The sequence below is a fragment of the Coturnix japonica genome, chromosome 7 (genome assembly GCF_054131305.1).
Source record: "Coturnix japonica strain WE chromosome 7, WE-NBRP24, whole genome shotgun sequence".
Taxonomy (NCBI): domain Eukaryota; kingdom Metazoa; phylum Chordata; class Aves; order Galliformes; family Phasianidae; genus Coturnix; species Coturnix japonica.
In genome coordinates, this window is record NC_140669.1 from 23,597,978 (window position 1) to 23,612,781 (window position 14,804).

The 14,804-nt window shown below is 40.0% G+C and overlaps 1 protein-coding gene across 3 annotated transcripts; it reads left to right on the forward strand.

The window, feature by feature from the left end:
- Positions 1–1,126: 1,126 nt before the first annotated feature.
- On the forward strand, positions 1,127–14,461 carry TMEM237 (transmembrane protein 237). 3 transcript variants are annotated; one of them, XM_085552753.1, is made up of 14 exons: positions 1,127–1,193; positions 1,832–1,931; positions 2,283–2,314; positions 3,354–3,364; positions 3,990–4,046; positions 5,694–5,804; positions 6,063–6,177; positions 6,863–7,023; positions 7,641–7,764; positions 8,734–8,925; positions 9,777–9,850; positions 10,346–10,439; positions 11,317–11,438; positions 12,367–14,461. In XM_085552753.1, exons 2-14 carry the CDS (start codon positions 1,914–1,916, stop codon positions 12,432–12,434), a joined length of 1,179 nt encoding a protein of 392 aa, XP_085408879.1. In that variant the 5' UTR covers positions 1,127–1,193; positions 1,832–1,913; the 3' UTR covers positions 12,435–14,461. The 3 variants fall into 3 exon arrangements, with proteins under 3 accessions (XP_085408879.1, XP_015723611.1, XP_015723610.1); XM_015868125.3 differs by having other exon boundaries at positions 1,127–1,931; XM_015868124.2 differs by lacking the exon at positions 1,832–1,931.
- The last annotated feature ends 343 nt before the right edge of the window (positions 14,462–14,804 follow it).

The window sequence follows — 14,804 nt, forward strand, 5'->3', positions numbered from 1 at the left end:
AACTTTTTTTTTTTTTTTAAAGAGTAACGAAAACATCAAACCAATGGGATGTGTTCTTGTTTTTGTGAAGCTCAGCATGTGGTAAGAGAAGGCTTAAAAAAGCCTGGTAAAGAGATATGATGACCAAACTTTTCTTTGGAGTGAATGCCTGATTGCAGCTGTTGGAAATTCGCAGGTTATACATTTGTGTCAACTGAAAATGCACTCATAAACATACCAAAACATTCATGATTCTTTGTTTGTTTTTTTGTTTGTTTGGTTGGTTTTTTGGTTTTGTTTTTAAGTTGAGTTAGCGCTGCACTGCATCCTCCATGTCCCACAGCAGCCCAGGCAGTGCTGATTGCACACCAATGTGTGGTTGTTGTGAGCAGTGGGTGCACACCTGAGGTCACTTGGGCTGCCACCGTATTTTAGCAGGGCTTGGCTTTTACTCCATCAACTCACGTGACTGAAAACTGACAAAATATGGATTTATTATAGAGGAAAATCAAATCCAAAGCCCCTTTTCTTATTGGTTTGAGTCAAGACAGCACGTTCTCTTCACCAAAGAGTACAGTGATTATGGCTAACAAGTTCCTCACTCTCTTCATTTCACATTACAGGTTTATTGGACTCAGAGGAAACAGCTTATCCTGTCGGCCTGGTTCCTCCTGGAGAAAATCTACTGGAGGAGGTTGCGCTGCCTATAAAGAGGTTATTCATGTAGTAAGCCTGCTCTTGCAGCTAGCACTGTGCCAGCTTATAGTGAAGTCAGAGCGGGGTCCTTGGCAGGAAACACACTGGAAAGCAGAGCCCAGCATGGCCCTGGAATGGGGTGAGTACAAGCAGCGGGAGCCGGGCTGGTGCATGAGCTGGTACTTTGCCCCTCGCAGCAGCGGGATGTACATTGAAAAGCAGCTGCCAGAAAAGCACAGCATCGGGTGTTCGTTCCCTTTGCAGTTTGATTTTCTTTTAACTTAGAGCTTGTCACTTCATTTGCAAATAGTGTCACTCACAACGAGGCGAACGAAGCCGGAATCCCGGTCTGTTCAAGGGCTCGCTTTCCCCGTCGCCGCACTGAGGATCCCGGCTGTGCCGCCGAGGAGCGCGGCCGTAGCGGCGGGGTGGGGCGGAAGCGAGCGGCGGCTCCTCCCTGCGGGGCTCGGGACGGCGGCGGGGGCGGCATGGCGGAGCCGCGGGCGGGACCCGAGCGGGTGAGGGCGGCGGGGCTCCCCAAAGGGCGGCGGGGGCCGGGCCTAAAGCCTTCCCCGGCCTAGGCCGCACTTTGTGGGCGTTGGCGGCGGTTCGGTGCGGCGGTGGGTGGGGGGCTTCGAGTTTGAAGAGCCGGCCCCCGTTGTGCCGCTGGGGCGGCCGTGGGTGTGTCTCCTCGGAGGGTTCCCGTGGCCCTGCTCACCGAACGGCACCGGGGGATGGAGTCTCCAAATGGCCCCATCTCCTGCAGCCGCCCCCTTGCTGTGGCCTGTGGTGTGCTCCTCCGGGCCATGGGCAGCTGCAGCTGAGGGCTGGAGATCTCTGCCATATCCTAGATAATTAACGATAGTTATCGCTCAAACGATGATGAAAGCAATAATGAGCCCCGAGCTAAACTTCGCTTTAAGCTTCCTCGTGCGGCGAGTCTCACTTAGCAGGTGAAAATCCCCGAGCAGAGCTCACCTGAACCTTTACCAGCCCATAGAGCAATGGGGTTTGGGGCAGGTGCCATTTAGGACAAGCTTTGCTGCCAGAGCAAACCACCATTGATTCTAGCAGGAATAGTGCTGGGCACTGGCCCAGGGGCAGGGAGGTTTACAGCCAGCTAATCCGGGCAGCCAGAAGCTTATTTTTAGTTCAGAATTAGCAGAGGTTCAGCGTGAGCGACATCAGGAGTGGAGAACTGTTCACAGTGCCTCTTCCAGGGAACTGCTTCCAATGATATGGGGAAAAAACAAGTGGTAAGTTGGGGGCCCTTGAGCTTTACTGGTCAGGCAGCCTTTTGTGTTGTTGGTATCAACTGAGTTCTTGGAATGTAGGAAATGTTTAATGCTATACTTCTTATGTATTATTATATAATACAAAATCATCCAGTGCAAGAACTGCATTTCAGATTGACAATAGGAGATATGTGTTTCTTACTCTTTATGTATTTGGTTGTGTATGAGAACCTGGTTTCAGAAGCGCATAACATAGATAGTGTGAGTTATTATTGCCTCTGAAAGCAGCTGTTCTCTGTGGAGTGGTTTAACAGACCTCGGGATGATTTTGCACTGTCAGAAGCTGACTTCTGTCTCTCCGTTATGTTTCAGCGCCCTCCACGTGCCCTCCCCCCAGTGCCAAGGTAAGATCAGTTCGTTCCACAGGATTGATTGTGGTTCTCTACTGCTGTGTTTTTAAAGGAAATGAAATGAAAGAAAATGAGTTTGAGTATCTGCACAGTCACAGTAGCTTTTTAAACATTTGCTTTTCTTGCTGCTTTGTTGTTCTAGAATCCCTCACAAGAATTATAAAGCATTTAACGTTTTTAGAGGCTGAGAAATTGACTCATTTTTAATTGAAGTTTACCTCATTTTTAATATTCAGGAAGATTAAACCTTTTAAAGTCTTAGACAAACATCAACTTCAGTTTTATTAGCATCTGTATCAGTTTTACTGATGTTTCTCTTTTCACTTTCTTCTTCCTTAACTCTTTGTTGCTGTTGTTTTTGTACATTCTTTGGTACGTTTAAATCACAAATCCTTCATGACAGGGATTTTTGAAATCAAGCTAGGTGTTATCAAATGGAGGCACAGGTGTTTATCAGTTTGACATAATATGGAATCATAGAATTGCTTAGGCTGGGAAAGACCTTATAGATCATCGAGTCCGACTGCATCCAGAGAAATCTGGGCTTTTTTCTTTTTTCCAGCATTTTAATGAGCAGTGTGGAAGGAAAAGCAATTCTACGGATTTTTATGGCATGATATGTCAGAATTCCTTCGAAGTTCCTTAGGGCAAATGTGATGTTCATGATTGGCAACATATAAAGGTGTATTTTTAGTAATGTGTATGTTGTAATGTTTCATAACTTCTGTTAGTTTGTTACATGTCAGGCAAGTTTTAATTAACCAGGTGATTATCGCTTTTAATCTGATCTATAGCTGGCCAATCAAGAACTGCACAGTCACGGACACAGTGTTGAGTCTGGATGATTGCTTTGTACACTTAACCCTTTTGTGTACAGTTGCCAGTAAATAAACGTGGGAATGGAAATAAGGGGAATAATGAAATGAAAAAGTAGAGAGAATGTCACTGTTGTGAGTTGATTAAAAACTAACTCTCTTCTTACCTTTGCTCCTTTGGCGCTGCTCTTCAACACCTTTTCTCATTAAACGTGAAGCGGAAACCAGGGTGAGTTATTCTGTCATCAGAGAGAATTGTAACTATCTATATAGTTCTTGTGTCATTTCGTCCTCTCTTGAATCATAGAATCATAGGATGGCCTGGGTTGAAAAGGACCACAGTGATCATCTAGTTTCAACCCCCCCGCTATGTGTAGGGTTGCCAACTGCTAGACCAGGCTGCCCAGAAGGACTGAAGGATTGATCCTTACACTCTTCCTAAATGCATGCAATCATGGGTATTCAGACTGTTGTTGTGAGAACTATCTGATGTTTTCTTTTGTTCTTCTTACTAATTGCTAGTTCTGAGTTAGGGCAACTGTAATGTTGTCACTGTGTTCTGAAGAGTTCTCTGAAGTTTATTCTTCAGAGTATCATTCAGGTTTTCACTTTACATGTGCATGTGTATATTTAGCCTCTGTTACACGTAAGACATAAGCTATTTTGCTTTTCTTCTCTCTACTGTACTTTTCCTGTTTCTGAACATTGGTGAATTGTCACCTGATCTGTAAGAACTGAAGGATGTCCTTGCTTGTAAAAAGGACTCTTTCTTAATTTGGAATGGTATGTTGTTAAAAAAGGGAAATGAAGGTTTTTCCATGCTGTGCACATTGACTTTTGTTTCTGTTCTGCAGATGACATTCCACTCAGTCGTCCCAAAAAAAGAAAGCCCAAAGGAAAGACTCCATTAGGTAAGGTTCCACCAAGACTGAAAATTCTGTAATCCTGAGTGATACCCGTGCAGTAGCCAAGCTCCTCACAAATACAACTTCTTCAATCCTATGCTCTGTTTTGGAATAGTATTCTTCTCAATTTCTTTGTCAAAACTGATTTTTTGCTGAGTGCTTTCCCCCTCCCCCCCTCCTCCAGAATAATGTTTGTCTTTTCAGAGCAAGTCTGTAGTGCTACATTGAAGTAACTTCTATCTTCTCCTTTTCCCTGGATCCATTCCCAATACTGCTAGAAGAGCAAATTTTAATAGTGAACTGAAAAAAATGCTTTAATGTTTATTCCTTTTATTTTTTTCCTTTCTGAAAGTTTTTAATACTTAATTAAATAGTCACTTCCACCTGTAAGCTGCTTGCAATGTTGGGTGTGTTAAGTGCTTGAATTTTTGAATGAACTAAGATACAACTAGTTTAACAAATTGGCTCAACTTAAATCTTCTGCCAAATAAAGTCACAGGTTAACCATTCCATTGTCACCTGAGAGTTAAATATGTGAAGCATGACTAATACCAGAGCTTTGCATTATTACAAGAAGTGCATCTGCAGAATAAACAGATCCTGCTTAGCAAAATTAAAGTCTGATCTGTTTTGATGAAGAATTTCTGTTGGTAGAATCTACTGGATTTCTGTAAATCAGTTAATTTGGGACTGTGTGAAGCTTTGTGAATAAATCTGCTTTATTTGATTAAGAGTGCAAAATATCGGGCTCACTGTAGCAAATGTTAAATGCAACAAGTGGAGCTGTGACCAGTAAAGCTTCCCAAGGAACAGGTTTTGTGACTGTTTATTCCAGCTGGCAGATTGATGGTGCAAAGCATATTTTGACTTTGGCCATTAACTTGCTGGTTGATTTTCCATTTTAGCACAGTAGAACAGTGTAAAAGGTGGAGAAGCCTGTTGCTTCAAATGAAGACAAAAGTCGATTTTGTTGTTATTGTTAAAAACTGCAGCACTTGAAAGCACTATAAAAAGGCTTGTTCTCCTATATGAAAAGATGCCAATTGATGATAGAATGTTTGATGAGATTTCATGTTGACCCTCCATGGAAAGGTAGTTCCTCCAAAGCGTAGCAGTTTTCTCTCAGATTGGAGTAATCTTTCTTCAGAATTGTTTTCTTTATCTGTCCCCCCTAGATTCCTGTGCTGTTTGTTCAGCAGTTAATGTAAATTTCCCTTTGATGTTGCACCATTTTTGCCTTCGCACACTTATCTGTCTGTCTGAATCAACTTGTCACTGTTAATTTTTCTGTCCCTTGCATTGTTGTCTTTGCACGTAGAAAGGAAAAATACAGAGCTATTATTTCTTCCTGTATTACATTCCATTCTGTCAGTCCTCTGTTGTACACATGAGTGGGAATTGTGCTACTTCCTGGATACCTGCATTTCCTCCCAGACGTGGAATTGTTTTGGTGAAATGAAGTCTGTGTGTTTTAATCTTGTATATTCTTATTACTGTATTTGCTTTCCATCTCTTACATATTCTAGCCAGTATATTTTCACCTCAGCTAGGCAAAGGAAAATATTCTACACTATGTGACACGTAGCAGTCTTCCTTTTCTTTTTCTCAGCGGCTTTGAGTTGAAATTGCTGGAGCTTCTCTTCTGGTTTTCAGATGACATTGTCCAAGCAACTGTTCGTCGGCAGTCTGAAAGCAGCGAGCCCCTGACTCCTGAGCCTCAGGATGTCCCTCAGCGGAAACGCAAGAAGAAGAAAGTACCTTCTGGTATGTGAATAAGGATAGGCTGCAAAGGGGGCTGTATAAGACTTGGTGACAAAAATATGACTGGCCAATTTGGGTTTTGGTTTAAAGTGTTCCAAACCGAGTGCCCTTGTAACAAGTGGAATTACTCTCTGGGTGAATGATAGCTTAGAGTTGCCATTTCTGTCACGCTTATGTAATAACTGTTTATGTATTTAAGTCATGTGTTTCTAATCCTGTAAAAGTTATACAATTTTCATGTTGCTTGTTTTAAATCTCCAGATTCTGAGACCTCCTTCACCCAGCAGAACAGTGCATCCTTATTTCAGAATGGAAATGGCGTGGATGTTCCTGAAGCTGAAGAAACAGTGGTCCGCAAACAGAGAAAAAAAACCAAGTGAGAAGAGTAGCTCGTAGATCAGAATATCTGTGGCTGTAAAAATAGCTGAATAACATCTTGGTGTCACTTTACAAAGACATAGGGTCTTGGAAAACTTCACAGTAGCATTCACCTTGCATAGCAAATTGTATGTGTACACTCATGTATAGGGCTAAGATCTTACTTTTTTCATGTTTGTTTTATGCATATCTGAATGCATTTCAGTTCAGAGTATGATATCATGAGCCAACGGTTTCAGTACATAAAAAATTAAGGTGCATATCTGCTTGCTTTCATTTTTCCTGTATTCTTAATTTTCTGAGAAACAGCTGCTTTATTATCCTCCTGCTGCATGGCCTTTTCTTAAAGAGCTGTGCCTTTACAATGTCCTGGTTGCCTTTTCTACCACATGCATCCATTCTCTCGGCTTTGTATTTAGTTTGTACATACTTTTCCTAATTGTTAATCTCTTGGTCTGTACTTCTTTCCAACTTAGTGTTTTGACACAAGGAGGTATTTAATTGAAATAAAAGCCCCCAAATCAAGGTTTAGTGTTAGTGTTTCAGTGAGAATTATAGTTTTAAATGTATTAATGGGGATAATATACCAGGCAGTAGCTTGATCTGTTTGTATCAATGAGGTTCAATTTTTAAGTTTTTCTTCTCATTCTTTTTCTGCCCCACTGTATGACTTGTGATACCAGGAAGGCTCGGCCAGCAGAAACACACAGTTCCAATGAGCTGGAGGTAGAGGAGGATGACATTATTGAAGATGAGCACAGAAGGAGCCCAGATCAGCAGCCCGTGTTTGCTGCTCCCACTGGAATTAGCCAGCCCGTCAGCAAGGTGTTTGTTGAAAAAAATCGTAAGTGCACTGTGTGATTTTTTTTAACCTCAATAAATAATTGCATTTAGAGAACACATAGTTGTATTTAAAATCCAACTATGTTGCTGTTGAGCAGAATTTAAAATGGAAGTTTGCCAGCAAAAAAGTACTTGAAAAGAAATGTACCTTAAAATCTTCCAGCAGTGAATGCTAGTGTTGCAGTGTTGATGATTTGTTGAAATTTTGAGTTCTGTGGGTGAAAAAAACTTGATAGTACAGAACTAAGCTCATGTGACCTAATACTGTCACAACACTGAGAAGTATTTACTACGTTACAAGAAATCTTTCATGTGGAAGGTGGGTTTTTTTTATTTGTTCCTTTCCTTTCCCTTTCTAGTACAGAACAGTGAGTACTTATCCAGTTCTGCTGTGCATTCATAAATCCACAGCCTGATCTGTCAGGGTACACCGTGCTGACAGTGGCATCATGATATGAATGGAAGCTGGCAGGGCAGAAAAAGGGGCACAAGGGAGAAGAAATCTGATACAAATTTTGACACCTACAGCCTTTTCTCTGTAGGAAGTTCAAGCATTAATGTAAAAATATTGAGTGAAGTTATTGGTACACTCTAAAATAAGTTTTCTCATCCTTTTAGGGCGCTTTCAAGCAGCTGACCGTGCAGAATTGATTAAAACCACTGAAAATATCAACGTGCTTTTGGATGTGAAGTCTTCTTGGACCACTAGAGATGTCGCCCTCTCAGTACACCGAAGTTTCAGGTGATTGATTAGTGTTTTGATGTAAATAAGCAGAAATCATTCTGCTGTTGGATTTTTTTTTCTTTCTTTAAGATGTTAGTGCCTCTTCTCTACCCCTGTGATGTATCTTCATTTGGATACTTCCAATAGGTGGTGGTTGGGTATGCAAGTGGTGTAAGGGCTCTAGCTTTTTTCTGTTGACAGTAATATCTATTCACAGTCAAGACACCCACTTGAAATACAACCTCTAAAAAGAACAAGAAGCTGAAGCTAATTAGGAAAGTTGTATTGCGAAGATTCAGAAGAAACATGAATAGAAAGAGATACGTAGGATAACAGAAATACTAGGAACCAACAGAAGAAACAAAATGAGATTTCACCTATCAGCTGTGAGATGAGCAGAGTTAAAGTGTCTGAATGCTGTCCTGTAAAAAAGGAAATTTGCGCACAGAAGTAAAAAATGTTTTTTTTTCATTTGTGGTTGTATTGTGATTCAGAATGGGAATATGACAACTTTTTAACGTCTTTCCTGTATTTTACCTGGAAACCTGTGCTTGACCCTTAGCTTTTTGTTAGCAAGGGAGGCAATTACAGTTTGAAGAAATTCTGGAAAGACTTTCTCTCAAGGACAGATTTAAGAGCCTTGTGCTGAGGAAAGAGGCAGTGGTCTTGGGGAGCTACAGGTAAAATGGGAGAGTGGATAGAGTGTACGTGTTTGATTCCTGCAGCGGCAGTAAAGGGTTGTAGCAACAGGATCAGACAAAATACTCACACTTTCCTGGTTGAGTGCTCAGGTCCTGGTGTAGTCTGTCAGGGAAGGAAGCAGAAGTCCAATTGCATAGGATTTTTAAAACTAGATCAGTAAAAAGCATTTGAAAACAATCTATCACAGGCAGCAGGATTGAAAGGGTGAATTTGTAGGCCTTTTCATATGTAGTTCTTCTCTAATTCAAGGCATTAAATTTCTCAAATATTCTTTTATCCCTTCAGAGTGATCGGACTGTTTGCCCATGGCTTTCTTGCTGGCTATGCTGTATGGAACATCGTTGTCATCTACATTTTGGCAGGAAATCAGCTTACCACGGTTTCTAACCTGCTCCAGCAGTATAAGATGTTGGCCTACCCGGCTCAAAGTTTGTTCTATTTGTTGCTGTCTATCAGTACAGTCTCAGCCTTTGATAGGTAAATTGTTGATGACATAATATGATACTCCTGGTGAATGATTTTGCACATAGCTGGTTGTATAGTTAAAAGATGTGCTTGTGTAGTCAGGCTTTTGTTACTCATTTCTATCTATTACCTGCTGCCATGTATCAGTGTTTGGGTACTGATTGTGTAATCAAGAGGTGAATCATACCGGAGAGCTGTGGTGGAGGGCAGTAGAGAACAGCTACTGTTTCTGTTATGTTACTTTTCATGTGAAACCCTTATCCAGGTAAGTTTGCAACATAGCTATATAGTTTTCCTAGCTCAGCTGCGTTTCTGCATTGTGGCTCAATGACAGGAACAGATGTAAAGAGGGGCAAAATTGCCATAAGCAGAGTGGTTTCACTGAAGTTTATTTTAGCGATGTATTGTTTCCTCGGCAGCATGGTAAGCCGGGGAAGGAGTCTGTTTCGTGGAAGGAATTGTGTCTTCTTTTCAATAAGTGGTGGCAGAGAGGAATCCTGACTTATTCTTAATTACTCTTGTACCAGTGTGAGCTCTTTAAGTAGTTTTATTAACATTAACTGCATTGATGGTGCAGACACTGAAATGAATGGTAAGGATTGGGAGCAGCAGATCTCTCCACGTTTTCCCTAACTGCAGTGGAAGAGCTACAAAACTCATGGAACATCATCCTTAATTTCAGATATTCTGGAGCTTGGCATAATGAGGATCATTATGCTTGTGTATGCAGCATGGTAGTTTACTAAGGCAATGTAACATAAGCAGGAAAATGTATCTTAAAAGTAAAAGCAACTGAACACCTTTAGAAGAACAATATTATTATCTTATTGAGCTGTTATAATGACTCTTGATTTTCTTATCAGGATTGATTTGGCAAAAGCATCAGTTGCACTGAGGGGTTTTCTTACCCTAGACCCAGCAGCACTGGCTTCATTCTGTAAGTATCCTGAAGTGAATAAGAAGTGGTACGAAAGAGAAAGTAAATGGAAAAAATCCTGCCTTCTGTTTTCAGTGGATTTTTCCTCCATGGTTATTATCTACCCTAAAATAAGCGACTTGGGGAGTAGTTGAAAATTGCATTCAAGGATTATGAACACTTTGTGCATTTTTAAAGTATTTGCAGTAGTAGCAACTAGTGATAGTACTGCTGGGATGGCTGTTTCCCCACTTTCAAACACAAAAGTAGCAAAAACTAGACTGGGGCCTCTGGTGTAGATGGTAGATTGCAAAAGGGCAGAAACTTAATTTTGATGGGTCAGAAAACCTGGACTTTGAGAAGAACACTGAAGAAGAGAGAATGCAATAAAAATGGCAATATCATTGGAAGAAGTAAAGTGAAATGAAAGAAAATGTAGCGATAATTATCACTTCATGATGGGACAGCATTTTCTACTTGCTTTATACCTGACGCTACTACTTTTATTTCTTCCAGTGTACTTCACTGCTCTTATCTTATCCTTAAGTCAGCAGATGACATGTGACAGAATTAACCTCTACACACCGCCTTCAGAAAATGGCAGCATCTGGTAGGAAACCTAAGAAAGGTCTTCTGTGAATTGTAACATTGCTCACTTGTGAACCTTAGTCAAACTAAGGTGGATTCTAAAGGTTATATAATGTGCATATCCATTACTACATGTGCTTTTGTCTGAGTGTGTCTTGAATCTCAGAAATGAGAACTCATATTTGGTCTCAGTCATGTTGGTCACAAATGTGTCATAACTCAAAGAAGGTCTTGTTGGAACAATGCTGAGAACATCAAGTGTGATGGAAACTCTAAGTATCTCTTCTGCTGCATGCAGTTAGCTATTTTTTTTCTTTTTTAGAGCTTTTATAAGAGTTTATTGAATTGTTTATTGAAAAATCTGGTTTATAGTAACAAAGCCTCAACCTGCTGCTGTTAATGACAGTAAGAAATGTATCAGCCAATTAAATCCTAACATTTACCTAAAGCCCCATCTTATCCAGCCTCTGTCTACAAGTCCTTGAACAGGTTTCCAGACGGGATTCACTGACTTGCTGCTCACTCGCCCTGCTGCCCCACAAAGAAGTGATGAAAATAAGACCTACTGATGACTTAGTATATCTTTCATCATAGCAAAATTTGACAGTGCATTTTGGTTTCTATTTTCTGTTTCTTGGCCAGGAAAAGGAATGTAGTGTTGAAATCTCCAAGTGAACATTCTCTGTGAGCTAACGGGTTTTCTTTGCTGAGTTGCTATCTTTGGTATACACTCTCTTTATCGGATCTTTGTAAAGCAAGACCATTATGATAATAGTGATATTTCTGCATCTGACTTAGCAAGATTTTTGTTTTTTTTATGATATTCTGCTGAAGCTATTACTGTAAATATGTGCATACTGGTGTGTACCCTGACTAATTGGTTGATGTGCTTTTCCCAGGACTGCAGGTATGGAGGAAGAAATTATTCAGCCATGGATTGTGGTGAATCTGGTAGTATCTATTCTGGTTGGGGCAAGTTGGATCTTCTTGTCTTACCGACCAGAGCTGGACCACAGTGAAGGTAGGAAATGTTAACTGGCAAAACCTTATTTGTTCAGACTTGTATCTACTGCGGTCTGCATTGGGTGCTCAAGTGTAGTCCTGAGAAATGTTATGAGGAACAGATTTGTGTCTGGGAGGACAAAGGTTAAATGTGCTTCTTCAGATTTCTCTAGAATGTTAATTCACAGCTTTCTATATTTCAGCTGCTGCCAGTTTATCCTGCTTAATTCTAATAACTCATTTAGCTTAAAACACATAATTAGTTGGCAGCTTTTACAATTACTGAAAGTAAAACTTACAGTAGGTGTCTAAATTATAATTGCAAGTCATTCTTAAGTAGTAAAAGGCTTATTCAAGGAAGACAGAGTTGTGATGTAGCCCAGGTTTTGATGAGATTTTAGATATTTTCAGATTTCAACTAAATTTACATAATATGCTTCAGCAATTTCAAGAAAAAAATTCTGTTAGGATTTATCCCAAGTAGTAAAGAAATGTTGATGGAATGGCAAAACAAAAAGAAGTGTGTGATTTCAAACTTGAGTGGAGAAAAAAACAGTGCTGCACATACAGATTGTGTAATTTTGCCACTCTGACAAATTGTTGGCAGACAGCAAATGATCAGGTCTCTAAATGGAAATCTTCAGTCTTGGTTCTGACACATTCAAAACTGGAACAATCCATCAGTCTACTTTCAAATACAAATTCAAGTGTCCAGGCTGAAGTCTACTTCCTATAAGCAGCTGCTAATGTCAGTGCTAGTTGTGTTAACCTAGGGGAACAACTATAGTTTTACTAAAGACAGTGGTGGGTGTTCCCATTACTGAAACAAGGGCTACGAAGAAAAGCAGGAGGCTTGGGGAAATTCCAGAGATCTTTTTCGGTATAATGAAATAGTATTTAGGTGAAACTTGTTCGATAAAACCAGTGTCCTTTTCTCTTTCTTTCAGAACTGATGTTTCATACTGAAATTGAGGAATTTCCCCAGGGAGTTATCATACCCAGGGTCCAGCCATAGTGCGGAACATGCACCTCGTAGCTGTAACTGATGGCTCAACACTTTCTGTATTTTAACCATGTATTATAACTTTCATAAAGGAGAAAAAAAAAAAAAAAAGTATTTTTATATTGTATATATTTCATGGGTCTTTTATGTATGCTAATTTTTAAATATTCAAATGTCTGAAATCTTTTATATATCTCCTTTTTGTTTTGTAAAGGAGATTATCTTTAGTACATAAAGTCAATGTTCACTTTTGTAAACATTGCTACCTACACAGCCAGAGGAAATGGGTGAGTGCTGAAGATCTGCTATTCAGTGCTTTTTTGACAGCAGTGCGATATTGTCATCATCAATCTATGTTTTGTTCCTGATACTGATAGCAGTTGAGGTATATCCTTTTTCTAAGATATTCCATAGAGATGAAAACAAATCATAGGAAGAAAGCAGTTTAAATTAGTAAATGCAGACGTCTTGCAGTCTCCTTAGCAGACATAGGCAAGAGCTAGTCTGAAATCCATTTCTCATGCAGGTATCACACAGGACTAGTTTTACGTTTTATTTAGTATGTACTGAGTTTTGCATTATTTTATTTAATATATCTGAAGGTGATTTTAACAGGAGTGCAGTGTCAAAGATCCCTGGAGGTTAATGTGTTATAAAAGTGATGGAGAGTTTAGCCAGATGGAAGAGTGAAAGGGAGATGTTAAGGAGGTAGTAAGTTTCTGTACTGCTGCCTAAGTTGGTTTAAAACAAGAATGGGAACATGAATAATTAGGGCAGCTTCTGCCTTGTCAAGGGTTCTAGTGTACTTATTTAACAAATTTCAGTAATTCTAGAAAGTAAGTAATTACATAATTCTAGAGTGGGGGAAAAGAAGTTATTCTGGACTTGAAAGATTTTCCATAGCTGCTGGTGTTCTACTTTAGGGCATCCACTTGGTTGTGGGAAGGAACTCTTTAACTTTTTAGTCGGTTGTTATGATGTGTAAGTGTTCTTGTAAAACTGTGGAGCTCAATTACAGCTGGTGCTGCATTGTACATTATAACAAAGAGATTCAGGATGCTACTCTCCATCAGTGTTACATCAGAGTACAGTCCTTGTAATTTGCTGTAGGAGATGGGAGCTCAGGCCACGACTTAGTGTTCCCACATAGGTTTCCACACAGGAATTTCCTTGCAAAGCAGGAAATGCACATCACAGTTTCTTTGAGTGTCGTGTGTTTGGTTTACAGAATTGCTGAGCTCCTGAAGATGAGATTATTAATGGATTGTATTTGCCATTTCATGCTTCTGTCATCTTGGCATGTGATAAAAAGTATAACTTCTCTCATAAGGTACAGAGGTTAAACACAACAGTGCAAAGGCATTCAGTCAATATAAACATGAAGGACATCACTGCTTGATTTCATTTCTGAAATTATTCCTAGGAACTGGCCTTCTAAGTATCCCACAAATGAAGCAGTGCCAGCCAGGAACCAGATTTGCTCTCATTGTGAAAATAGTTGGTTTACATGGTTGAGCAGTGATGAATTTTTTGGACTTAATGGAATCAGTAGTTCAAGCCATACTTGCCTTCCTAGTTTCTACCTTTTTTTTTTTGAGCACCAGAATATATAAACCTAAATGAATGAAAGAGGTTTGAGGATTGCCATTCAAAATCACAGATAAACAATTTCATGGCTTATTACCTCTTTTACAAGGTAGTTTTCATTCCATTAAGCATCACAATGGAATTTAACTGCTTTTTGTATGCGTGTGTGTGTGTGTAATTTTAGAACATCTTAAAGTTTACAGAATAGATGTTTAATTGCAGAACATGTGGCATATGTAGAAGCCTTAATTGAAATGTCTTTGTGCATTTACAATGGTTTTTGATACAGTATTTTGTGTCCAAGAAAAATTTGCAGAGAAGTTAGTGCCAATTTTTTAAGTATCTGAAACAGGTGAGGAAGTGGTCTGAATGAAATTAGCTTGTACTACTTTGTACTGTTTCCGATTGTTTAGTTTGTTTAAAATAAAACAGGCTAACTTGTTTTTTCCTCAGTGCTAACTTTGTTACTGTATACAAACTCTGAGCAGATGCTGTGGGAAAACATTGCTTTCTGTGTGTGTTTCCATTACTGCTGTAAGTAATGGCTGTCTTTTCTTTCCACCAGCAGGCTCCTGCCACTGTTCTGGCCTTCTGCACTCAGAAATAGCTCTGTAAAACCCCAGTAACCAGCGAGTATGCTCACTGCTCTGTGCTTTCTGAGGTCTGGATTGCATCAGGAGCATTCCGGCTGCTTAGGCTGGACTTAAGGAAGGAGTGTTTATAATGATGGCAGTGGGGCAGTGGCACAGGTAGCACAGCTGCCGCGTCCCTGGAGACGCTCAAGGTCAGACTGCA

Coding starts and splice junctions, on each gene's coding strand:
- TMEM237 (XM_015868124.2), top strand. CDS start 1,164: ATGGCGGAGCCGCGGGCGGGACCCGAGCGG. Junction 4,047..5,693: donor CAAAGGAAAGACTCCATTAG/GTAAGGTTCCAC, acceptor TCTGGTTTTCAG/ATGACATTGTCCAAGCAACT. Junction 11,439..12,366: donor AGAGCTGGACCACAGTGAAG/GTAGGAAATGTT, acceptor TCTTTCTTTCAG/AACTGATGTTTCATACTGAA.